Genomic DNA, 27,230 nt, shown 5'->3' on the forward strand with positions numbered 1-27,230 from the left:
TAGTTGATAAAATATGGCATTCTAGAAAGTGCTTTATTTCCCATAAAGATTAAGTAACACTAGCACGTAACTGGCATTATGCGGTAATGCTTGTTTCTATTATTTAATAGAATAATATTTAATAAAATACAGCATGCTGTAGAGCTTCTGATCCATAACTCTGTATTTGTTCTTCACATGAGCTATTCACTGCACTTGGAGAAGAGGCAACGCAGGTATTGCAAATCAGGTAATACACATGCATCCAGCAAAGGTGCTGTAAAAAATAAAGCTGTGAAATAAGAAAACAGTTATGGATTAGTTGTTGAACAAACTTCCACTTGGTGAGAAAACTCTTTTTCAGTAAAATGCCTGATATCTTTTGTATAAAAATGAAAACAATCCAAATTGTATAGTAATACAGCTGGGGACTGATTTTCCTCCCACACAGATGTGCATGAAGTAAGCATGCTTGCATAAGTGTAAAATTGGTTTGAATGAAGAGAGAATTACACCCTGTATCTCCTCAAGATAATGTTCTATTCTGTAGGATTTTACAGTATTGAAAACAGGAACAGATTGGATGAAAGCATTTTATTTGTGAAAACAAAACAAAAGAAAAGAAAATAAACACCACCCCACACAATAAATATTAAGCACATAGGAGTCATAAAACATTTAAGATGAAAAGCATTGCATGTTTGATACATGTCATCGATTCCTAGTTTGCAGCATCGTCATTCATGCACATTTAGATAAATTGCGATGATATAATGAATCCAAAGCCACAGAAACAGATTGGTCACTTATATTGATTTATTGCTAATCCACCAATCTTTTGCTAACTCTGAGTGTACTCTGGTGACAGAGAGGGCCAGTAAAAAGCAGCTTCATCACCACAGGGAATTTCACTGTTTAGAATAAACAGGAACAGATCTATCGAGTGGCTCATGTCAGTGAATTTGCTGAAATAGCATTTCATTCTTGGCATTTCACAGCAACTTAGGTTGATTCCTTCATTTGACCTTTATTTGCTGAATGACCTTCTTTTCTTTTATCGATAATAATATTCAGGTTTATTATCTCCTTGATAGTCCTTCACCATAACTTAACCGTCATTTTGTGCTAATTTTCCATAAATTACCCCAGAAAAAACAAACAACTCAATAACAAAGAATGGATTGTGAGAGTGCACCCTTGACATGATTTGTAGTGGCGTAGTCTCCATGTGGCTGTGAGGTAAATACTGACTGTGCCAGCATTGTGTCAGGTATAAGCCCCCAAATTATCAGGTACATTCCAAGTATCTAGAGGATACTTTGGTTTGTGCACTGAAGGATTACGTTGGAAAAAATATGAAATGTCAGACTCCTGTCTCCAAGGTTTGGTGTCCTGAATAATGCCATAGTTACGTGACCCTTTTGCCATGTCCAACCAGAGATATTTTAGTGTCCTATAGGGGGAGCAGGTTTCTCAATTTTAGACTAATAAGGCTTGACAGCTTTGTGTTTCCAAGTTGCTTGAATTGTTTTTCCAAGATAATTCCTTTTCTTTTGCCATCTATCTGCTATAAACATTTATGTGCTTGTTTACGATAATTAATATCTCTCATTTCGTTGCTCCATTAAATGAAGGTACAATAGAATTGTTAAGGTTTTAAGAATATTTCAAGAATACTAGAAGAAGAAGATGTTGCTGTCCTTATTTATCTAGATTTAGTGCACTTACATATGTCTGCTATTTAGTTATTTTCTACTGTAATAAGAATTTATTTTCTCAATTTTTTAAAATTGAGTTACCCAAGGCACCTAGTTTAAGTGAAATATCTGTCTCAAAGCTCACCTTCAGTCCTTTTCGGCAGAGCTTGCAATTACTAGAACACATTTATTTGTTAAGGTGCATTACAGATTGATAGTAGCTCCCTCTCAGATGCTTTTTCTTTTGCCTCTGTGGAGAATTTGGACATTGTTGGAGTGAGGAATTCCCCCCACTAGTGTGTGATGCTCAACAGAGTTTAAGTTTCTGTTTGACAGAGCAAAGCTGTTGTCTGAGGTGTTCTGTCTTGCTCTTTGTGGCATTCATTTTGCATCACACATAAGAATAGTGTCTCTGTCTGGAATTTAGCAACATACTGCTGAGATATGTACACATAGATAACTATTACAGTGGTTACCATTAATTGACAAGAAGACTAATTTCCATGGTATCTCTCAAGTAAGTATTCTTCAGAAGTTCTTGAACTTTTGAAACATTGCAAAGATTAAATTTTGAAGCAAAACCAAACAAAATTCTCTGACATTGATAACATGATACAGAAATTTTTTTTACAGTAGGAAAGAACAGCTGTTATAGGGAAAGGTATTTATGCTTTCATAATATTTGGGCAGAATTGTTCTAGAATTCTTTGAGTTGATGTGGACTATTTCATTCAGATGATGTCCAAGAAAAGGAAGAAGGAAAATCAGCAGGAAAAGATAGTATTTTAAAAACATTTTCATAACCTTAGCTTGAAATAGATTACCTTAATGAGTTAATGCAGTTCCAGACAAATTTGGTGTATTTCAAAACTGTCACAACTGTGCTACTGATCAATTTTAAGTATGATCAGAATTTAGTTACTGTGCTGGAAGAAAGCTTCAAAACATGAATTTTCAGTGTGTAGATTATTGCATTTCTTCTGAAGAAGAATATTTAGCTTTAGTAGTTTTCACTTCAGTAGAAGTTGCATTCTTTGCAAAAAGGATGATGTTACTTAACAGACACACATCCTGTACTGAATTTCAGATGCTTAGTAAAACAATCCTTCTAAATACAGGTTCCATACATAGCAACTGAAGAGAAGTTGGTGCTTTTGGAAGTGTCCAGAGGGAGACCTGTCTGCCTAATAAAGCCTTCAGGACACCTAGTTATTCCATTAGCACCTTGTCTTGCTTATAAGAACTTATTTTTGGAAGACACAGCTAACATCAAATCTATGATGAACTGGCTTCCAACCACTATATATAAAATCCTCTCAAAAATTTTGGTGTTTAAATTAAGATCATGAAGGGTTGTTGGGGGTTTTTTGAGCTTTAAAAAAGAGATTGTAGGATTAGAACGTAATGGAAATTATTTAGATGATAGATTTTGTGCTGTACAAAATAACAAAGGTCTAGGTCACACTTGGAAACTCATTAAAAGACATATTCTGCAAGGCTCTGTAATAGTTAATTTATTACATACCTCAGTGTGTTTTGTCTTGTTCCTGTGAACCTAGTTCAAAATAAGCAAGTTTTTAATGAAATATCTATTTAAAAAGGAGTATTCCAAAGACATGTCACTTAGTTTTCAAGTGCAGAAAAGCCCAAAGGCTGACCTGCTATTTTTTCCTTTAACAAGGCAGGTCTGCTCAATGGTGAAAAATTAAATACATATCTTTTATTAGACATGTTTTAGCCTAAATGATTACAGGAACATATTTTGGTTTGAAGCACAAATAACACAACTTTTACTCAGTTGTTTTCCACACTTAATATTTTCTGTAAATTTGACAAGTGTATATGCAATCAGTTTTTTGCTTTTTTCAAATATATACCAAATTACAGATCTAAAAATAAATTCTAATTGAAAAATTCAAAGACATTTTCTTTTAAAAGGAATGTTGATCAATTAAAATGTATTGAAAATGTCTAGGAGAAATGGAATCTATCCTAGAATTGCTACAAATACTATCTCTGAAAACTAGATGTAAAATATTTTTGATGAGTTTTCTGAGGCTAACTTTGCAATATCTACTCTTAAAAAAATTATGTAAGACTAGACAAAAACAGCCAACGCACCTGTCCAAGCTCCAAGCATCTTTTATGGTTGCAATGATTCTTTGATTTGTTCAGCTTTGTTAATTAAAATTTGCACCCCTGAACACTCTTAATCATTTGTTGCTGCACATGTTTACTTTTTACTAGTATTCAGGTAGTTGTTAATTTCTCAATTAACAGTTACCCAGAATTTTGAAACGTCCAACAGTGATGAAGATGATAGCAATAGCAGGTGTAAAACAGCAATTATCAACAATCATAAAGCAAGCAAGCTGAGAAGGAGTTATTAAAAATCATATCCCCAGTTTGAAATAAACCAAAATGTAGTGGGCACACTGTGCTATCTTACCCTTCTTAAACACAGTGAGACTATACAAGTACAGGTGCTTGCCTGTAACTGGTAAGTGCCAGCAGCCTAAGCTGCAAAGTAATTTAGAATTCAATTAATGTGAGAAGCTGAACAAAACAAGTCCCTTAGCAATGCCAGTACCTGAATGCCCACTTTTCCAAACTAGAACATGAAAACAAAAAAACCAAGTTTGTGAAGGAGGAGCATATTGAAAAATTGCATCTTGGTTACTGTATCAATGCCAGTTAAAGGAGACAAATACAGAAGAGCAAATACAGTAAATAAATAGATTATTTAAAAAATTAAGTTATTTGGTCAATTGTATATTATATTCTCTCTGTTTGGAGCTTCCCAAAGAGCCAACAGGAAGTAAACACCTAGTTTCAAACTATTTCCCTGGGATTTCAGTGCTTACTTCAAACAGTCAGCTGATGAAAATCAGCATTGATTCATTTACACCAAATTAGCTTCAAATGCAGAAAACTAAACCAATGAAGAACCATCTCTATTGTTACCAGATAAGGAGTTAGTGGTTGTTGTCTGCTTGCTCTCATGGAGATTACTGTGATGCTATCAGTTAAGACTTCACTTTGAGATGAAATATTGCAAATGAAGGTGCAATTCCTATTGCCACAAAATGATGAAAAGAATAAGTTTTGTCAGGCAGTGTCTCTGCAGCAGCTATGAACCACCTGAACCTCCTACAGCAGTGTGACTACCTGATAAACGAGTATTTCAGAGGTAAGGCAATGCACCCTAGTGATTAAGCCCTTCACAACAGCAGCGGTTGTCTCAATACCATGATCCTGCAACTTGGCAAATTAGAGATTCCTGAGTAGCTCTTGATAAAGTCAATGGGTCCAAGCACTGAAAAGCCCAAGGTGGCAGTGGTAGAAGGTGATGATAGCAGGTGGCAGAGAGACATCAGGATGGGGCAAACAGCTGAACTTGCTAAAGTTTTCTTAGGAGAGACTTGGCTGCCAAGATGCTTAGGGTTATTCTGGAGAATAGCATTCACTGTGATAATACAGCTTTCGTTACTTTAATCTCCCACTTGGAACATGGTCCAAGTGCCTAAAAGAAGCTCAACATTACTTCTTCCAAGCAGTGGAAGAAGCAGCAAGTATGAATCCTACTCAGTATCCTCAGTTCTTTTTCTGGATTTGCTTGCTTGATGTCCTTTACCTATGCCTAGTGAGTCTGAAAACATTAAAGGCAAAGTTAGTCCCTCTTTCACTTTTTTTCGGCATTATCATGAAGAGTGCGGTTCTAACCTGCTTGTCTGTGCAGTGTTTCAAGCTTACATATATAAAAAAAGGAATTTTATTATTACAAACCATAACTGATGTTAATTTTTTTCCCCGTACCTGAAGGAGGTGACTATCTTGACCCGTGACTACATTTTTGTCTGCAGAAATTCCCAGTACATGCAGAAACATAATTTTCCAGAAATGTACATAGAGACTTCCCAAGTTTCCTGACAGTCTGATCTGTAATGAAAAGAAACTGCAAGTCTGTAGTGGTCCTGAGTTCATTCATTTTTGTTTAAAGGGATCATTTTCACTAAAAAGAAAATATGAAACCATGGTGTTTGGTGGTGTGAGTTCCCCTGCAAACCTGTCATTGGTAATGATTGCTTAGTGGAAAAGTTTTCTAAAAACCGTAGCGTCTTCTCTTCCTCCTGTTGAAGCTGGGCTCCTCTGTAACCAGGAATATGAAAGGCATGGAAATAGAACAACTAGACAAAGAAGATCATGCGTGCTAGACCCTCGTTCAGACTCTACACAGCTATGAAATCATAGCGAGAGACACATAGATTTCAGAGACAGCAGTTCCCAGATTTTGGAACTGCCTGAAGAATATTACTCATTTTTGGGGGGATGATGTTCTGCAGGTTTGCCCTGTGGATTTGAATCCTGTCAAACCTACAGGCAATTAGCATAATAAGACAGTCCTGGGGGGAAAAAAAACTTTATGTCTAAAAATTGTGCATAAAAAATGCACCTTACCTTTGAACCTGAGTCAAAATTAGTTTCTTTAGACGTTTGACTGTTGTGAATATTCTTCATGGTTATTTAAGGATCTTGGGCCTCATTACCATGACTAGATAATACCTATTATTTTGATCTAACAATATCGGGGGGGTTTTGTCAACATTTGGAAGTTGTTTAGCAGTTTAAAATCTTCCTGTATTCAAAAGATGCAGCTTTTCCACAGTTGAGAGGGTCCTACTGGTGCAAATTCTAGGAAGTGTCAAACTATGCCTGAGACCTCATCTGTGCTTATCTGTGACTATGCCATCTTTTTCTTGGCACTAAAAACATTTATGTCACTATGTCACAAGTTCTTATTATGTTGGAGAGGGAAACCCACAAGATTTCTATTTAACCATTGGTTAGTTTTTCTTTGTTTTTTTTTAACATCTGTTAAAATGCTGCTCTTCATAAATCATGACACTGAGGTACTTTATGTCACATTATTAGAAACAAGTGTATCTTAACTGTATCTCCCTCCTAATTTCCCTTTACTGATGTATCAGCTTTCCATCTCTAGTGAATTATTGCACTTTCTGTATGTCCCTCAGGCTCACTGTAAGTCTATGAGGTGTGTGACCTCCTTTTACTTATGTTCTTAAGTGGCAGGGCTCCTGTGACCCAGAAGCCACGCTGTTGTGCCTCTACAACCACATTAGAAAGCCCTGCTTCTTTCTTCAGTGTTTAACTTCAGGTTGTAACTGTGCAAAACAGACCTATCCAACCAACTAAAAAAAGTCACAGATTGGAAAAAAGAGTCCAGAATTCCAGAATGAGTATCTGGGAATGGATGTTGAGGATATCTCCAGGGCCTGTGTTGCACAATGGGCTCTCCACACTGCAGGTTTGGATCATGCCCATCCTTACCACCTGTCAAAACTGTTGACTTTCAAGCTTAGGCTAGGCTCTTGAAACACTTAGCAAGCTCAGAAGTGCCTGTTCCTAGTAGATCCAATTGTCCAGCTCTACATGGTTCCCCAGGCAACATGTAGGCATTTTAACTGTTAGTTACAATGAGATTCAACTGAAATGATTGTACTATTTAAAAATATTAGTCTGGGTGAAGCTCTGAACTTTAATGTATTTCTGTTTCTGCTTGAGTTCTGGTTCTAATGCACATCTAGTTCTAATGTACATCTGTTCCACTTCACAAATTGCAGGAATTTCTATTTGAAATTTGAAATAGGTTTTTTCAACTCAGAATTTTCCCTGTTTATTTCCATAATTCATATGTTTCTTCTTTTTGTAGTTAGATAATCAGTTTCTTAAGAGTCCTTTATTAGCTGTATGAAAGGCTGCCCTAAATAAGGTTGACTTTACTTGAAACTAATCTGTTACTAACCAAGAATTTGTGGGCTCTTCATACTGAAGTAATAGCAGAGATAAGTAGCAGCAAATTTAAAAAGCAACAAGTCTGAAGAAAACACTACTAGCACTGGGAGTTTAACTCTGGACTTTGGATCTAGATCAAAACTTTATGGCTCAGGCCCATTTTTAGCATTGACTTCTTACTCTATTTTACCTATTCTATGCTGATGTTACTCCACAAAGCTAGTGTGAAGGAATGGAAAATCACGATCGGTTTTTGACAGTAAACATGATGTATCAGTATTTGTTGTCTTCACAATATAATACAGATTATTTGTGTTGGAGAGATATAGACATACAGATCTGCCTTAAGCACCATGTCCTCCAAAATGGCTGATTCTTATGAGAATTAATATATTCATTACTTCTAATAGCTTTTCCAGCTCCATGTACCAAGAAATCAGTGATAGTCAATAGAGCATGATCTTCTCTTTTAACAGAGATATTGATACAATCAAATGTAAACCCCATCAGCTGTATTCATAGATACAATAGAGAGTAATAGGAAACATATGAATATTCATATATTGAGCTCAGAAAATGGGCACCTTCTTATTCATCACTTTAAAACATGTTTATAGAATACAAATATATTGGTGCTTGCTTTTTTTTCCTAGTGTTGATGAAAATGAATAGTACTTGGGGACCAAGTCTGCCTATTAAAGTGATGTGATACATTACCATGCCTGCACAGAAATGAGCACAGATGGCGGGTCTATTACTTCTCTAGCAAGAAATTCGTCATCTTTTTTTCCCCAGGATTCAAATCTGAGCAACACTTGCTCAAGCCAGGCTACCTCTGTGGGGAACCTTAAAATATTTTTTCCATTACTTGTACATTAGAAGTAAAAGAAACAGGAAGTAATTAATGCTGTATTAAAACTTTGTAATGAATGAAGTCTATCAAACCAAAAGTCTGAAATTTTTATATTTTTCCCCCAATTAAAGGGAAACATGTTTTGCAAGTAAATGAAAGTCTACAGGGATGAATTTTTGTGTACCATGCTCAGATTCCCAATAGCCCATTTAATTCTGACAGATCATTTATTCCATATTTGAATGCTTGAAGATGTTAGAGTTACAGACATTTGTTAATTAAACACAATGATATGTGGAAAATAAAACAACAACATATAAGTGAGGTTACAATTTTTGTATGGAAAAGATATAATTTCAGGCAGCAAAAGAGCAGATTAAACAAAAAGAAGTTGACTTCCATAATCTTACTTTTATGATAAGAATCAATAAAACAATACTTCACAAGGCTTTGTCAATGCCTCATTATACACCTGAAGAAAGAAAAAGGGTTTTCATCTTGCCTTGTGACTTGTCAGAGACTGTAATTACAAAAGAGTCAAAGTTAAATGACAGTTTTTAATGTCAATTGATCAAAACCAGATCACCTTGCAGTGAAAGCAAATTTAATATGGGTTAGGATTTCCAATAACAGGAAAAAATGCAAACATATGCATTCATTTACTTCAGTATGTTGAGTGTATTCACATTTGGGGGTTCTATACTGAGACCACCATTATGTAGCAATGCAACATCACATGAAAAGTGTTGTTCAACATTTATGCTGTGAAGTGAAGACAGTATTGTCAAATTAGTTAAATTTGGTATGGTGAGTTGACCCTGACTGGATGTCAGCTACTCACCAAGCCAGTCTATCACTCCACCTCCTCAGCTGGACAAAGGAGAGAAAAATATGACAAAAAGCTCATGGGTCAAGATAAGGACAGGGAGATCGTTCAGCAGTTACTGTCACAGGCAAAACAGACCCGACTTGGGGAATTAATTTAATTTATTACCAATCAAATCAGAGTAGGATAATAAGAAATAAAACCAAATCTTAAAGCAGCTGCTCCCCACCCCTCCCTTCTTCCCAGGCTCAACTTCACTCCTGGCTTCTCTACCTCCTCCTGCCAAGTGGCGCAGAGCAACGGGGAATGGGGATTGTGGTCAGTTCATCACACGTTGTCTCTGCTGCTCCTTCCTCCTCACTCTCTTCCTGTGCTCTAGTGTGGGGTCCCACTCTTGGGACACAGTCCTCCACAAACTTCTTCAACGTGGGTCCTTCCCACAGGCTGCAGTTCTTCATGAATTCCTCCAGCGTGGGTCCTTTCCCTGTGTCCTTTCCACGGGGTGCAGTCCTTCAGGAACAGACTGCTCCAGCCTGGGACCTCCACAGGGTCACAGCATCCTTTGAGTGCATCCACCTGCTCCGGCATGGGGTCCCCCATGGGCTGCAGATGGATATCTGCTCCACAGTTAACCTCCATGGGCTGCAGGGGGACAGCCTGCCTCACCATGGTCTTCACCACAGGCTGCAGGGGAATCTCTGCTCTGGTGCCTGGAGCACCTCCTCCCCCTCCTTCTTCACTGACCTGGGTTCCTGCAGGGTTGTTCCTCTCACATATTCTCACCCCTCTCTCCTGGCTGCTTTTGCACAGCAGGGTTTTTTTTTCCCCTTCTTAAATATGTTATCACGGAGGCACTGCCAATGTCTCTGATTGATTGGCTCAGCTTTGGCCAGCAGCAGGTCCATCTTGGAGCTGGCCGGCATTGGCTCTATTGGACATAGGGGAAGCTTCTAGCAGCTTCTCACAGAAGCCACCCCTATAGCCACCCTGCTACCAAAACCTTGCTATGCAAACCCAATATATTTGGGGAAAACCATTCTTCCAAATGGGATTGCATTCTTTTTGTTCCATCCAAATGAATCTTTTGTCGTTTACCTCTTTATTTTCCATATGTGATGCTTTATAAGGCGTGTTGTTGTCTTTAACGGCAGTGGCCAGTTTAAGTTCCAGCTGCGCCTTCGCCTTTCTGATGTTCTCCCTGTATATCCTCACAACATCCTTGTTATCCCCCTGAGTCACCTGCCCCTTCTTCCAAAGGTGGTAAGCTCTTCTTTTTTTCCTGAGTTCTAACCAAAGCTCTCTGTTCAGCCAGGCCGGTCTTCTCCCCCGCCTGCTCGACTTGCGGCACATGGGGATGGCCTGCTCCTGCGCCTTTGAGATTTCCTCCTTGAATAACGTCCAGCCTTGAATAACGTCCAGCCAGAATCAATCATTGCCTAGAAAGAAATTTTTATATTAGATAATAGAGCTCCTCTACCTGGGGAGCAGATATGTATTTTGCCTTTGAGAGAATATGAAAAGAATGACTGTAACAAAATGACTAGGCGTGGGAGAGGGAGAACCAAATTAATTACTAACACTTTTTACTGGTAAGTAAATCCAATTATTCCTTATGAACCACAGCTGAAAAGGAATTTAGAGGATGACAACTCTAAAGAGGCTGGGGAACACGATTGAAGCTCCTAATATCTGGTCCACTCACAAGACTGTTACTTTCCCAGAAACTTTCCTTCACATGAAAGAAAGGAGTTAGTTGTATGGTAAATACCAGCTGTGCAAGGTTGTTGATTTCATTGTGGAAATAGCTGAAAAAGAAATGATGGCCAGCCTTGAATGAGTCATTGCCAGATAATTCCCAGATGAGCTAACTTAATAAAATTGTAGCCTAGGCAAGTCTCAACTTCTGTATGGTTTATTTGTTCCTGCATGGCTAGAGAAATGAATATTGTCGATTGAATTTAAAAAAGTGAAAGGGTATTCTTTTTCACATAGTTATGCAGTTCACAGACAAATGTGTAATAGTTGGGTTTGCAGCATTTGAAAAAAGGTGTTAATTAAGAATTCTGAGTGACAGAAAGTGATAACATCGGTTTTGCATGCTGTGAAACAGAAAATGGGAGCACTGTATAGAAAGGGTAGCTGTAACCTTTAAGATTCTTTTTTATAGTGCTGTAGTTTGAAGAGAAATGGCTGTGTTGCATTAAACCAGTGTGTTGAGTTAAACCAGTTGTCCATCTGGTGAGTGCAGTATTGTTCAGCTGGAAAGGAGAAGGAAGGAAGGAATTCCATATTGAATTATCTCTTTTGATTTAGAAAAACGACTGTGAAAGAAGGATTTTTGAGGAAGACTTTGGAGAAGGTTTTTAGGTTTGTTTGGGTTTTGTTTTTTATGTTTTTTGGTTGTTTTTTTTATTTTGGTTGTTTTTTTTTTTCTTTATCCTTAGAAGCTACCAGAAGATTTGTTGACCTTAGTCAAATTGCTGTGTTAAATGTTCCCCCAAGTCTAGCAGGCAGGCTGCAGGTTCTGTACACACCCCAACAAAAAGATTTACCCCATCACTACAAGCTGGCAAATTGCCCCATCACTACAAGACAGCACAAAAATCTGTCTGCTCTAAACCAAAATACCACTTTGTGAAGAATATGAACCATTCATATATTCAATATATTCAATAGTGCTATGAACATTTTTTTAAACTCATTTCAACTACCATATTCCAGTGAACTACATTAGGTACATTAAGTCTTGCTGTCCTGATTGTGCATCATTAACATCTGTTCCAATTAATAGTATGGCTAGTGAATCAGTACAGGGTTCCATAATGGCTTTTAGTAATGAGCTTATTATTTTTAGTATTTACCTTTAGCTGATACATTGTGTCCTGAATATTGGATACAGCTGACTATTTTCTCAAATGAAGAAAGAATAAAGCTGGAATCTTTAACTTGTGGCTAATCCTAGGTGATCATTGCTTTGATATCTTGATACGTAATTGAATTTAAATTTTATATTATATCTGCTTCCAGTGAACTTGATTGCATGCAGAAGAGAGTACATTTTCCCTAAATAGCACATGCAGAGCTGTATGTAGGTCTAGAATTTTAGTATTTACTGTGTGAAATCAAATGCTTTAAAGGACTTAAGCGATGAAAGACTGCTGGCTCTTAATACCTTAAAAGTCAGGGAAAATTTTGCTGAACCTCAGAACTAGTTCGCTTTTGAAGCATTTTGCAGAACTTGTAGTCCAAAAAGTATCTTCTTGTAATACGTAAAGGAGCTACTAATTTTTGTCACACATATAGAAGGCAAACTGTGCTCACTGGGACCTATGGAAAACTTAGACTCATTTTGTATGACGGGGTTAATTTATATCTATGAGCATGGCGAATGTCATTTTAGGAATTGTATCTTGGTCCATGTACGCTTCCTTAAGAATGTAGCAACCTTGCGTTAATGAACAGTGTTTATTGTTTAGCATACATGGAAGGTTTTCTGCAGAGCTAGGAGGACCTGCGATGTTTTTCATAAAACAGATTCTACAAAATTCGAATATGCTGTGTTGTCTATGCTCATATGCAGATCTAATAGGCAGGAATTAGGCTTTTCTTTACTCCATTCCTGATAGGGTTCTTTCCTTCTTTTTTCTTACAGTGTAACAGCTGGAAAATATTTTTGAGGCAGAGAAATATAGAGCTATCCTCTTGTAGAGTATGCAGACAAAATGTAACATATGGAGGGTATTTGCATAATGTACAGTGTCTGTAATGAGAAGGTAGATATTCAGTTTTTCTTGCATAACTTGAGTATTACATATAACATGGGAAGTTGAATGAAAAATTGCATCTTAATAAGCCACAGAATTCTGCTAGGTGGTTAATTTTAGTCTCTGTGTTTTGAGTTTTGATATATTAGAAACAATGTTCTACTTACTACAGCAGTTCTTTATTGAATGAGCATACATCTGGCTTCTGTTGCTTCTTTTTTACATACCTATCTATTAAGTAAATTTTGGCCTACTCTGTACTTATATCAGTTATGTAATGCTAAATAGTTTGTGCACAATTTGGCTGCTGTCCTGCAATAAATACTCTATCTGCATGTGCATTCACAAAAACACTGGGAAACTTCAGGTGTAGTTCTGAACATACACTGTGTGTAGAATCTGGAATTTTTAAAAAAAACCTGAAATGTCATGCATTTAGGCAATCACCGTCTAGTTTGTACTTAGCAAAACCAAAATAGAAGACTGTCTTTGAACACACAAAAAACCCATTCATAGGGCTGAATGTTTCTTGCTTAAAAATGTAGATAACTCTTTTCCTGTTGAAGTTTGTAGTAAAATTAAAGCTATAATAAATAATACAACTTTGTGGAATATAGTAACTATATTATGCTGTGTTTCTTTTCTGTGAAAAATATGTGCAAAAAATTAATGCATCTCATATAAAGTGGAATGTTGGTGCTGTGAGACTTAATATGAACTAGAAGATGACACTCTGAGGGTAGAATAACTTACTAAACCATTTTTGTGTGTGTGTTTGTGTATTAAACTAGCTATACTCATCGTGTGGTTGGCAGTGGAATCAAAGCTCAGTCTGCAAATCCAGAAGTAAAAGTGAAGGGAACAGATCCTGTAATAAGTCAAATTATTGACAAGCTGAAACATGTTATTCAGGTAAGCTGCTTTTACCTATAGATATAGTACTAAAGATCACTCTAGTAGTGAGAGTATTAATTTACTGTACATTAAAGGTTAATTGTTAATCCAAGTTACTGCTCAGTGCACGTCAACACCAAAACACTACATGCTCTCTGTTTCACTTTAATTATTAAAAATTATTTAGTTAAAAGGTTTACATATGGTAGATAAGTGTAGCAAGTAAGACTCTGGCAGCTGGGCCATTTGTACCTGTGAGTACCACAGGTCAGCAGTGCAGTAAGTGTACAGAAGCACAAACAGTATAATTTAGAGATAATAACTGGGTTTAAAACCAATTAAACATAATTTCCCTCTTTACTAAATCTAGGTTCTTTCTTAACTAGTCTTGCTGTGAGGTTTTTTGTTTAGATGCCAGATAGAAAAAATAGGAAGTTTGAACAAGAATAGCATGCTTGCTAAAAGAGTTCTTGTTCATTAGCTGATGTACATATCTGTGAGTTACTAAATTTAAGGCTTGCAAGGCAGTCAATTCCAATATGGTTCTACACAATCATAGTATTGTAATACATTTAAAGGATTACAGTTTTCTTTTGTTACATGCTGTATCTCTGTGCAGAGGTAGCCAGAACTACAGGACAAAAACCTGATTCTATTGAAACCAACAGTTATTTTGCTGACAACCCTGTATTTCTGTTTAAAAATACAAGTTTCCACCCTGATCTGAAGACTCAATGATAAGAAATGTTCTACTGGCATTTCTTGTCAGTGACCCATCTAACCTAGTATCCTCTCATCTGCACTGATAAAAGGAGAGGCTACTTAGGGAGGGCATGCAAGCTTGACACCTTTATGGCCTCCACTCCCCTTCTCTACCTCATTCCCCAAACATGAGCATTAGAGATACTAGACGGCTCTTCCTTGCCTATTTCATTTAGTTTCATCTAAGGGCTTGCTTTAATTTTGTTTTTCCATCTTGGCAGCTTTCAAATACAGTTTCCCAAATGGTTTCTGGAGTTGAAAAAGCAAGCCATTCTAACATTACTGATAGCTTCATGACAAATTCTCTTGGTTCTTATTTCTCTATTTGTGAAAATAACTCTTCTCTGACAACAAAGGAAAGAGTGGTGAAATAAAAAAAAAAAAATTAAAAACAAAACAAAACAAAACAAAAACAACAGGAAAATTTCTTTTCCATCAGTAAGGTTGTTTTCTGGGAGAAGTGGCATCCAGATTGAAGCTCAAAGGCAATCATTATTCCTTCTTCCTCAAAAGAAATATCTTTTGTAGCCGTCCAACTTCAGCATTCTTTTGTCTCTCTTTCTTTATTAAAATGGTGACTACAATGGTGAGAAAATGAATACAATTTTCCCTCCAAAGAGATGCTATGACTTAATTAAGAACTACAAATTACTGTGCAAAGCAAAGCATTGCAGATCTTACTGGGTAAGTCTCAAGGTCTTTCATCTATCAGGAGTGCCCTCCTTCTTTGATATTAAATCTGCACTGTATAGCTTATTGTGTTGTTTTCCTCTAGAGATTAGGAGTTGTGTTGTTTCCTCCTCGAGTGAGGATCTAAAAGAGTGGAATAGAACAATTCCATTATAAGGTATTTCATTTTAAGAGCTTATTTGCCCTTGTCCCAAAAGACTAGAGTGGGTCTTGGGGAGAAGGACATACAATTTACATACTGCAACTCTTACTAACCTCCAAATATGTTATCTTTCTATGGGATAGTTTCCTTTCTTGCAGCTCTGAGCATGGAAATAGGGTCAGGGGAAAAATAGAGCATCAAATTCCTTAGAGACCTGACATATACTGCTTTTCCTCAGATAAAAGGGCTGAAGAAACTGCAGAAAAAGCTTTCTTCTCTACCATTTACTGCTTGGGAAAGGAGGATGGGGAGTGTAAATTAGAGATTCACATACAAAAGATCACCTTTTTGTCCTATGTGATATGAAAATTACTAAGCTTATGATGGACAGATTAGATACGGGGAGCTTAATGGATTGTGGTGCTGCCTCAGAGATAGACAGTCATACTTAAGTCCAGCACTCTATCCAAGCAGTATTACTGCACTTCAAAAGTTTAAATAGCTAATTTAGTAAAAAAAACCCCATATTTGTCCTGTTTTTCAGAACTAATCATTCCTGAAATCTGTAAAAGTTTATATACTTTAATTTAAATTTAAGGTGACACAGATTGGCAGGGTGATATATAACTTGCTATCTATGTAGGCAACTATATATATTTTTATATAAATTCCATGTTGCTGTAACCTTGCTTGCTAAACAAGTACATTTTTGTTATTTAGTTGTGTTTTGTATATAGCCATTTGCTTTCTGTATTAGGAGAAAGGAAATGAGTGGTAATTCAGGTTTATATGACTTTTCACATCAGCTTTTAAACATTTCAAGATGCAGGATATTGAAGTAGCATTTCACTCTGTCTCATGATGTCATGATAGGATATGGTCCTTCCTTCTCAACCACAGTCAGAGCTCTGTGTATCAGTGGTAAGTATAGCCTGATTTTCTTTTGCTTGTACAGCCTGTCATGGTACCAAGGCCTTCAGGACTGAATAGTCTCTACCACTTTGTAAATATCAATACACAACAAAGAATCAGAAGCTTTGCTTCTGGCACTTCTCACAATGAAAATGGTGAAATGCACTGAAATGTAATTTAATCAGTGATAACCTGTGGCATTTGTTTGCAGCAGGGGTGGAATTCAGTTTTTTAATCAGACACCTGCATTTAGGCATTTAAGCTTCCCTTATGTGTAGATAGAGTCATGGACCTTAGAGAGCTGTTCATTTGGCCGTATGTAAATGTATGCTTCAGGATATGAAGAACAATAGTTCTTTAGACTTGCACAATACCAAAGGAGTTTGGGTACACTGCCCACATGTTAGCATCTACATTGTAGACACCTGCAGTTAGGTGTCTGGTCTGAAGGATTTCACCCTTGTGTGAAATTCTGAGCCCTTTCCAAGAGGTTGTCAGTTTGAACACACAAACTGGAAATGTATCATTTTCTAAGGAGAAATATTTATCATATACACTGGCTCTTCTTACAATGCTACCTTCTGCTTTTTGAAAGGCTATGTTGGACCACATGATCATCACACCATAAACAAACTTAAAGTCCACTTGAAAATGAAGCCTTTGCTTTTGCTGGTATCTGAGCTGGGCTTAGGATATTTTTTTTTGTTTGGTTGGCTTTTAATTTCTCTGAAATGACTATTTTTATTTCAGAGATCTTAGGTACAGTTCAGACAGCCAGGAACTTATGAAGATACACACAAACATTTGGGGACCTCTTAAAAAAAAATCTCATTTTATGATTATCTATTCTTTTCTAATGGTTAAAAAAAAAAGATGATTAAACTATAGAAGGACTAATTTGAAGAGGATGACCAGTTTTGCATTTAGAATATATAATTTAGGTCAGATAGATTGAGAAATATATCCTGATTACCTTTTGTCCTTCCAGACCAGAAAAAGTAATTGTCTCTAGTAAATCCAGGGTAGAAAAACTCTGGTAGAAAACTTCATGTTCTTTCCTCTTTGTCGTCAAAGCAGATGACCCCTTTTCTCACCAATTCGACTAAATTTCCCTCCTTACTTTCAAGAATCCCAGGATGACGGCAGGAAGTGAATATTCTGAGATGTAAAGGGAGACCCCATTTAAGGGAGGGCCCAGTGAGCTCTCAGAAAATCAGACTGTACATATTTATTGTACAAATGACTAAATATTATCAAGTACCAAAAGAAGAACAGATATCTTAAAGATCCCTTCCTGCTTATCTTTAATGTGTACTTAAGAAAACAGATCAAAGACCATTCTGCCCTGCATGCAGAAAAGAACAGATGTCTCCTAGTATCTCTTAGTATCTCCTGTTTTCTTGCAAGGTAGAATTAGAAGTGCATAAAAATCTCAAGCAAAGAAATCAGCTTTAAAATATGTAAACATACAATGCTTAAACATACTCTGTTGGTTCTAAGTGTCTACAACTCTTCTCGGTTCTATCCTATTAAAAACTTTAAACCACTGAAACCGAACTTGTTGCGTAAGGGAGAGTATCTCTTCCCAGTGGGCTGTGGTTTCTGGGCACTTCCCTTTTGTGAGAGGCTCACAGTAATACTCCTTCTATTTCTGTAAATAGTAGATTTACCAAAAATCAATAGAACTTTTTGATTCCACTGGACCCTGACTGCTATAATCTGTGCTCTGGTCTCCACAGTTTCATATTCACAGCAACAAAGTGCAATTAGAGGAACTAACATGAACTCTGCTGAACCAGTCAGTACTGAAAATGGCTTGACAAAGTCACCTTCTTTTGTAAAAATCCTTACTTCTATAGACTAGTGTTTTGGAAAGTTTTAAATGATGGACTCTTCTTCATTCTCTTATGTACTGCAATCTGCAACTATCACTCTAATAGGCAATCATGATAAGCAGTCAGTTGCAATAATAATGGTAATTATTTTTCTTTCTTCCCCTATAATTTAAAAACACGATTCATTTGTCTTTTCTGCAAGTGCAAATACTGAGGTTATGAAGTAAGTATGATATTTTGGCGCTGTGATTACAGGTGATTGGACCTTGGTCATTTCAATGTATTTCTTCTTTCAGAAGACAATCTCAAAAAGATAGTGCTTTTGAAAATAATAGATGTTAGTTGGAGCTTGTATTTACAGGTGAAATAAAGACTTCCTAATTTTAGGAAATCCTGCCATAGTAGAAAATACCCCTATGTCTGTCTGTCTAAATTAGACAGACCAAATCTCCCTCTGGAGATCTCCAGAGGCACCTGCCACTCTATTGACTATACTGGAAATTTAAATGCTTCTATTAGGATAAATGATTTTCTGTTTCTAGGTGCAGCAAAAGATGTGCCTGAACTTATTTGGGAGGGATCTCATCTTATACTGCTGTACCACTGGACTGCTAGCTGATATACGTGAAACAATACTTACTTCCTCCACAAAGGGCTGAAAACTGTCATTAATGGAAGTGACTACCCACATCCTTTAAGTGAATAGAGGCCACTACTTCATAAGACATTAAATGTAGGTGACAATCTAATTTTTCATTTACTACTGGTCATTATTATGGCATGGTAAGCACTGTGTTTCATCATGCCATCATTTACCCATTTACCTAGCTCAAAAAGGTTACAAAAATAGTGAGGTGAGATTTTCGTTTTGACACTAATTTGTCATACTAACAACTAAACTTTCCAGCTGTGTTTTTTAAAGCTTTTATCAATGTACCACAGCATGGGTAAAATAAGACATGTTTTCGTAAGATCTGTTCAAGTACATATCGGAAATGGTGATGGAATACATTACCTGAGTCCTCATTTGCACATATAAAGAACCATGTTTTTAAATTATTCATATGCAAGATGTGGCACTTGCAGTTGTGCTTCCCTTTGATCACTGATATCAGTTTGTGCCTTCTTTAGTGTTACGATAATCATCTAATAGTTAAAATCCTTCTGCCTCTTAGAATAGTTCAAACTGCTGCATAAATTTAATGAATTATACATTCGGATGACTCTGTTGATGAATGAAATGCAATTCTTTCTCACGGAATGAGTGAATTCTCAGGAGTACAGCATTTAACAGTCTGAGATATTTAGGTCCTTAGTTTGATACACTCTTCAGTAACACGCTCTTGGAGACTCACTTTCAAATGTTTTTTTTTCCTTTCTTTTCTTAAATGTTTTTTTTGTTGATATATTGTATCCTACACTTTGCACCGCTCAATAACAGGTACCCCACAGAGGTAACTGGGAAGTAAAATTTCAATGCACTTTGTGCAACAGCCATTTGACATTCACTGATGTTAGAATTGCTTTCAGCTGTGTTTGCTCCAAAACTGCCTATTTATCATTTTGTTGCAATAGGAAAGACTGCCTCACAAGTTTTGTTTTGTTTTTTATATTACAAATGCATATCTTAATGTTAATTTTGCTTTAGATTTCGTTTTTACTGCTTTTTTCACTTTTTAGTTTAGTCTAAAGTTAGAACAATCCTGCAGGTACAGAATAGCGCAGTCTCTTGGTTATGTTAATTTTTTCCTCAGTGATTTGTTGGATCTTCCTTTCATATTTGATGTGTTGGCTCCTTTTGTTTTATTTCTGGAATTAATACAATGTTACTGTCTTTTTGAAATCAATCCCTTGGACAAATTCCATCTTTGGCAAGGCATGATAGCAGAGTATTAGAGTGACGTGTCGTATCAGGATATTCCTAACTGACAAAGAAGGCTATATCATATTTGTTGTGTGAGCTGTTCCTGTCTTTTGGCATATCGGTGGAGAGCTGGCTTATCACACTGTATGGTCTTGAGCTCCATCTGACTGCTAGCTGGTGCGAAAGATAGTTAAATACTTGAGTATTACCATTGCATGTAAGATATTGGCATAATTTCTGTGAAGATATTACACAGCTAGAAATGAGATGGGAAATTATTTTCTGAGTTTCACCCTTCTCCTTTTAAAATACAATTGAACTTCCAACCTCAGAAATACACATTAGAGTCCAGGATTGCTGATGCTTTTGTTTCTCTTGAGAGTGAAAATGTTTTCTTCACAGTTCTGTGATGATAGTGAAGGTATATGCCCTTTTTGTTGTTCACAAAGGTGGTCTTTCTGTATTTGTAAGTCAAAATACTAAAAGTTATATGAACATTCTGAGATGACCGTATGTCCTGGAAAATTATTTGTGAACTCAAACCTACATATGGTTTACAGGTGGAAGACAGAGAAGGTAAAAGTGATTAGGAGGGCATGAAGTTGAGCCCATGTATCTCCCAGTGTTGGGATGCCGAGGGGGTAAATTGAGACGAACAGGTCACCAGCCACATAGTCCTTTTTGTCTGTATATTAAACAAAAACCCGTTAAGCTTCTTCCTGTTTTTTTTGTTTGTTTGTTTGTTTTTCATTAACTAGCTTACCAAAGTTATTAAAGGTTAATCAGTCCCATTCATTTAGCACAAATGATCCTCATTTTTGTGTAGTATCTTTTTAAATAGGATTTGTGCTTAAATGAAAAGCTTTTGATTTCTCTTAACGTGAATAACAAAAGGAAAAGAGTGTACATTGTATAGAGCTTTCTGGAACTAAGTTTAAGGTTCAGATTTGTTTAAAACTCTAAATGAAAAAAAAATTTAAATCCCTAACATTTGTATTTTTGCTATTTTTTCTTCTGTTACTTATAAAGCACTGCACAGTACACAGTGAGAAAACATACACGTTGGTGCAACAGAGAGATACTATCAATTCTTATCCATTTAGAGCAGACAACAGTGGCACAGAAAACAAAACAGCCTTTTCTAGCTACTTAGGTAGATAGTGACACTAACTGAAGTATTCATTATGGTGCAGATGCTCTCTACAAAAGCCTATTTTGCACCTAAATTGCTTGCTGCTATAGCTGGTAAAAACTGCTTGTGTTAGGGTTTCTTAGCAAAACAGGAACATTGTTCTATCTTCTCATTTTTAAGTACAATATTAAGTGAAGGAGAGTTTTGAGATTTTGGAAGAGTTATAGCTATGGCAAACAATATGATCTGGGGCACAGATTTTGTGATGCTTACTTTAGAAAATCTGATCTACTTTACTATTTGCAAAACTGTGGAAAGGAAATTATTTTTTTCCTATTCATAGTTGATCGTTTATGCTCCTTGATTCTCTTAAAAATTGATTTTTATTTCATCTTTTAATATTTTCTTTCAAACTTCCCGTAACTTTGGCTATAGATCTCAGCGAAAACAAGTGGTTTTTTCCCCCTAACCCGTGGAAGGAGTAGCAGTTCTGAAAGTGAAAAGGAGCTTCTGATGCTCTTAATTCCCAATCCCAATTTAGAAAAGGAAGGGAATATATACATTGCTATATAATAGGACAGACTAGAGAATTCAAGAGGGCTTCAGGGCCCTGACGTAGTCACAATGGTATTCACTCAACCTCCCATTAACTTTGGTGGGGGTTAGTAGGGATCAGTCTGTGAAGGCTGGACATTTTTGCTTTCTTCTATAATTTCATTAGAGAATAGAAAATCCCTTCTTTTTGCAGTGAGGTAGTACCCCATTAGTTGTATAGATGGATGTGACATGTTGTATAATGTATGACACTGGATACATTGCCAGATTTTTAACTAGCTTCCCAGTTTGGGAGAAGCTCTCATCCGAAATGGCTTGGGATTTTTTTGGGGCATGTGTGCTTTTTCGGTGTTATAAAAAAAGGCAAAACCTCCTTAAATTTATTGTCTATTTCAATTGTATTAAAGGGAGAGGAAGCTGTCAATGCCTAATTTCATATTTTAATTGGATGACGTATTTAACCTCTGTGATGTCTTGTGAGGAGGAAGAACAACACTGGTATAGGAAATGCACTTAATTTTGAGTGAATGCCAGTTTAACAACTGGCTTGTCTGAATACATTCAACAGAGGATTGTTTAGGGAGCAGTATTGCGAATTACTTTTGCTGTTGGCCTTACCATTTAGAGAATTAATTGATGTGCAGCAGCAACCATGCCACTTAGCCTGTAATCAACCAGAAATGAGTTTAGGAATTCAGCTTGCAAGTGTCCTGCTGAATGGGATCTGGATTTGTGTAAAGAGTCTTTCTTCTTAGGATTGAAGAACCACATCCTTTTTTTTCTCATGTGGAACAATAACTGGAATTTGTAGAGATGCATACAACCCTCAGCTACATGCAGTACAAACATTATTCATTCTGTCTTTTACATTCACAGGTCAGGTTGACAATGAACCAAAATGCAAGTATTATGTCTATAATAGACAATAAAACAGGAAGGACATATCCTACTAATAGGTTTTTTTTTTTTTTTTTTAATGATATTAGTATTCACTAATATTTATCACATTAAAAATGATATGAATATCACTAACCTGATTAGACTTTAATACAGTACAGTGAATCTTACTTAAACTAGTAAGTTTTGGGACTGCCCTAACTCATTTAGCTACACTCTGCTAACTATGCTGGAATACATATGTGTCCAGTATTGTGAAAGTTGAATATCTGTTTGAGTATCAAATTGTAGTCATACTGACTTGTGCTGTTCTTGTACAGCAGTAGGACTACTATTTAGTTAGTTTCTTTACAAAATGTATTTTGCAGTGGGTTGCAGTTTGCTATAAAATATTTTTATCCTAAATGTCTTCTGAAATATTAAGCTAGTTTGTTTTGCAAATATTTTACATGCAGCTTTGAATAAGCTTGATTACTATTAAAAAGGTTGGCTTAATCATATAAAGAGAGTTTAAGTATAAGAATTCAATCAGTCTTTATCTTTTAACTGTTTTCCCAGACTTGCACTGTAAATTACTTTAACAGAAGTGATTCTGGAGGAAACTGCATTAATTGAAGCTGTTATTTGCATCCAAGCAAGCACTGTTTGTGATGGGTTGAACTTGGCTGGCTGCCTGATGCCCACCAAGCAGCTCTCTCACTACCCCTCCTCAGCAGGACAGGGGGCGAAAATAAAATGAAAAAGCTCATCGGCTGAAATAGACAGGGAAACCACTTACCAATTGCTGTCACGGGCAAAAGCTACTCCAACTGGGGAAAATTGATTTAATTTCTTGCCAATTAAAAGTAGAGTAGGATGGTGAGAAACAAAGAAAAAGCTAGAAACATCTTCCCCTCAGGTCCCCACCTCCCACCCCTTCTTCCCAGGCTCAATTTCACTCCTTCCTTCCTGACTCTTCTACCTCGTCACCCTGAGAGGTGCAGGGGGATTGGAATGGGGGTTGTGGTCTGTCCATAACACTTAATCTCTGCTCCATTTTTCCTCTGCTCCAGCATGGGTCCTTCCCATGGGCTGCACTGTTTCAGAAACAGACTGCTTCTCTGTAGGCTCCTCTCCAGCGGCCACAGTCCCTGCCAGGAACCTGTTCTGGTGTGGACTTTCCACAGGCTTCAGCTTCCTTCAGAGAGCATACCCACCTCCTGCAGCATGGGGTCCTCCATGGACTGCAGTGTGGATATGTACTCCACACTAACCTCCATGGGCTGCAGGGGGACAACCTGCGTCACCATGGTCTTCACCATGGGTTGCAGGGGAATCTCTGCTCCAGTGCATGGAGCCCCTTCTCCCCCTCCTTCTTCTCTGGCTCTGGTGTCTGTAGGGCTGTTTCTCTCACATTTTTCTCCCTGCTCTCTCTCACAGCTGCTGCCCAGTGTTTTCTGCCTTTTCTTAAATATGTTTTCCCCAAGGTGTCACCATCTTGGCTGAGGCCTCAGCTGTGCCTTGCAGTGGGTCCATTGGAGTTGGCTGGAACCAACTGTGTCGGGCACAGGGCAGCCCTGGCCTCTCCTCACAGAGGCCACCCTTGCAGCCCCCCACTGCCAACACCTGGATACCTGCATGCAATACATCATTATAATACCTAATTCTGAATTCAATGTTCTTGTTAGGAAAAGGTTCTTCACTGAGAGGGTGATTGGTCACTGGAACAGGCTCCCCAGGGAAGTGGTCATGGCACCAAGCGTGTCAGAATTCAAGAAGCATCTGAACGACACTCTTAGGCATACGCTTTAGTCTTAGGTAGTTCTGCGAGGAGCAGGGAGTTGGACTTGATGATCCTTATGGGTCCCTCCAACTTGAGATCTATGATTCTATTTTACATTAATAAAAGGTAGAGGAATATTCCCAAACTGACACACTTGGAACAATATATTTGGTAAAAAGGGAAGAGAAATGTAGACTTTGATAGTAAATGAGACTTTAAAAGATTTAAATAAAGTAGGAAATCAACTCTCTAGTCAGAAGTGAAAATCAAATTAATGGTTTTAACTTATGAAATCTGATACATGTCACAAAACCATCCCATAGTTAGCTTTATTGACAGCCTCTTCTGAGGAGAGGCTCAGCAACTAAATGTCGCGTCAGGATGGAAGGTATCAACAAAAATTTGAGAAGCAGCTTACTGTTCCTGTTAATATTAATTAATGATAGATATAGTCTGTCAATATAATAAAAACATTAACAAAATACTTTGTATGCAAACAAACTCATTAAAAAGGAAAATAGTGAAGCAATAACTGGAATTACAGTTGGTACCATTAAGATCTAAGTGGCATATAGAGTGGCATAAGGTCTCACCAGTACTATGGAAATTACTGAGTGAGCAGTTCCTCTAAGCTGATATATAAGGGAATAAGCAAGATAACTGCCCCGTGCTGTCATGGTTTAACCCCAGTCAGCAACTAAACAGCCGCTCGCTCACCCTTCCCGCCCCACAGTGGGATGGGGGAGAGAAACAGGAAAAAAAAGTAAAACCCATGGGTTGAGATAAAGACAGTTTAATAGAACAGCGGAGGAAGAACAAATAGTAATAATGGTAAAAGAATACACAAACCAAGTAATGCACAATGCAATTGCTCACCACCTTCTGATCGATGCCCATCCCATCCCCGAGCAGTGATCACTACCCCCTGACCAACTCCTCCCAGTTTATATACTGAGCATGACATCATATGGTATGGAACAGCCCTTTGGCCAGTCTGGGTCAGCTGTCCTGGCTGTGCTCCCTCCTGCCTTCTTGCGCACCTGGCAGAGCATGGGAAGCTGAAAAGTCCTTGACTGGTGTAAGCACTACTTAGCAACAACTAAAACATCAGTGTGTTACCAGAATTATTCTCATACTAAATCCAAAACACAGCACTATACCAGCTACTAAGAAGAAAATTAACTCTATCCCAGCCAAAACCAGGACATGTGTGTACATTTGCATGTTAGTGCCGGCTGATTGGGGCATTCCCCATGTTAGTTTACTGGGTGTGGATTCTCTACAGCAGCAGAGATCAGTTCAAAGATAATCACATTTTTGTAAAAGTGTTGATAAGTGGAAAAGTATTGCCTCTTGTCAGTCCAAATGTCACAGCTGAGGAAAACACTACTGTGTGAACTCATACTTTATTAACACCAGGTAATACACATGGGAACAATCGTCATAAATGCTATGGCCATGAAAACTGGTTGTCATCAGCTACAAAACAAAAAGAATTAGGAAACAGGCTTCTTTATCATCAGTGATCATAAGACCATTTCTTAGCATACCTGCAACACTCACTGTGTAAAACTATGACATCTAAAACAAAACGGGGACCACAGGAGCACAAAACACTGCAAAAAGGAAATGCAGCAGTATTTCAGTGCTGTGCAGTTAACTACCGAGAGAAAAACATTTATGTCCACAGATTTTCTGGCCTGAAAATTTATAAATCCTTTTTGAGCATATTGAATGTTTCCTATTTGAGACAGGCTGTTTCCTTATAGTCTCAGTCCTGGGAAATCATGTGAGTCAGTGGCCTGTGGACAGCAATACAGAGCAAGTCATTTGCTGCAGGCATCATCATAATTTGTTCTCCTTGTCAGTCTGTACAATAAGCAATGCATTCTGCAGGCACAAGAAATATCTGTCTGGAAAACAATCTGTTGCTCTGAAATCTTATAAACAGGAATCCCAGGTTATCAACAAGGACTATTTGTTGCCTAAAGAACTCATCTGCCTAGTCTTTTTCTCTCTGTAAGTGTAGGAAATTGTAGAAAACAGCAGCATAGTATGGTGAATTAAACTGCTTTTCACTCCTGTAGCGTGCATGTGAAATCTATGTGGAAAACATAAACCATATTTGAAACTGTACCATACATTTTAAAGGCACAAATTTTGCTCAGTAAAACCCTGGTGGTATCTTGAGGGAGTCAGCCAGCAAGTGGTTGAAGAATCAGAACCAAAGGGGAAGTACATAATTTGCATGAAGCCTCAGCAAAACTGTTCAGCACTATGGATTAAAGAGAAGTGTCAGAAACAAGCTGTGCTATGCAATTTTTAATTTAGTTTTTGTTTCAAGAGATAATACAAGCGAATACAAATATGTCCTGGAAGAGTATGGTTATTTGTTAGGTTTGTGGTTAGGTTTGTTAGGTTCTCTCCAGAAAGAGAAATATTACACTGGTCTGTATTTAACTGACTGATACATTTTAAAAAAACCCAAACAAAACAACAATAAAAGCCTGATAAATATACTCATTCTAAACTCCTTCTAAAATAAGCACATAATAGAAAGAATGCATTCATAGAAGAAAACTTGTCAAGATTCATTATGTATATAACAAATCATAACTTTGATAGTAATATGATTGAATAGGCATTTATGTATCTCTTTACAAGGCAGGTTAGTTACTACTTTTGAAAAATCTTTTCCAAATTTTGTCTTAAAATGTATAACCAAACCAATCTTGATATACTTTATTAAACAGATGGTACAGTCTCATTTAAATTTACTTTAATGCATCCATTTCTTTAGATGGCTTTCCAAGACCTTACATCCTAAAAGTAATATTATCTTATTTGTCAGC

At 37.1% G+C, this 27,230-nt stretch overlaps 1 protein-coding gene across 1 annotated transcript in view; it reads left to right on the top strand.

The window, feature by feature from the left end:
• GPC5 (glypican 5) overlaps positions 1–27,230 on the top strand; it is a gene marked incomplete at both ends in the record, with an annotated part of 757,873 nt that overhangs the window by 253,822 nt on the left and 476,821 nt on the right. Inside the window, one exon of the mRNA XM_082336071.1 lies at positions 13,725–13,845. Coding sequence (XP_082192197.1) covers positions 13,725–13,845 — 121 coding nt within the window. The remainder of the gene's footprint in view (positions 1–13,724; positions 13,846–27,230) is intronic.

This window comes from Platalea leucorodia (assembly GCF_965183815.1).
Source record: "Platalea leucorodia genome assembly, chromosome: 2".
NCBI classification, from domain to species: Eukaryota; Metazoa; Chordata; class Aves; order Pelecaniformes; family Threskiornithidae; genus Platalea; species Platalea leucorodia.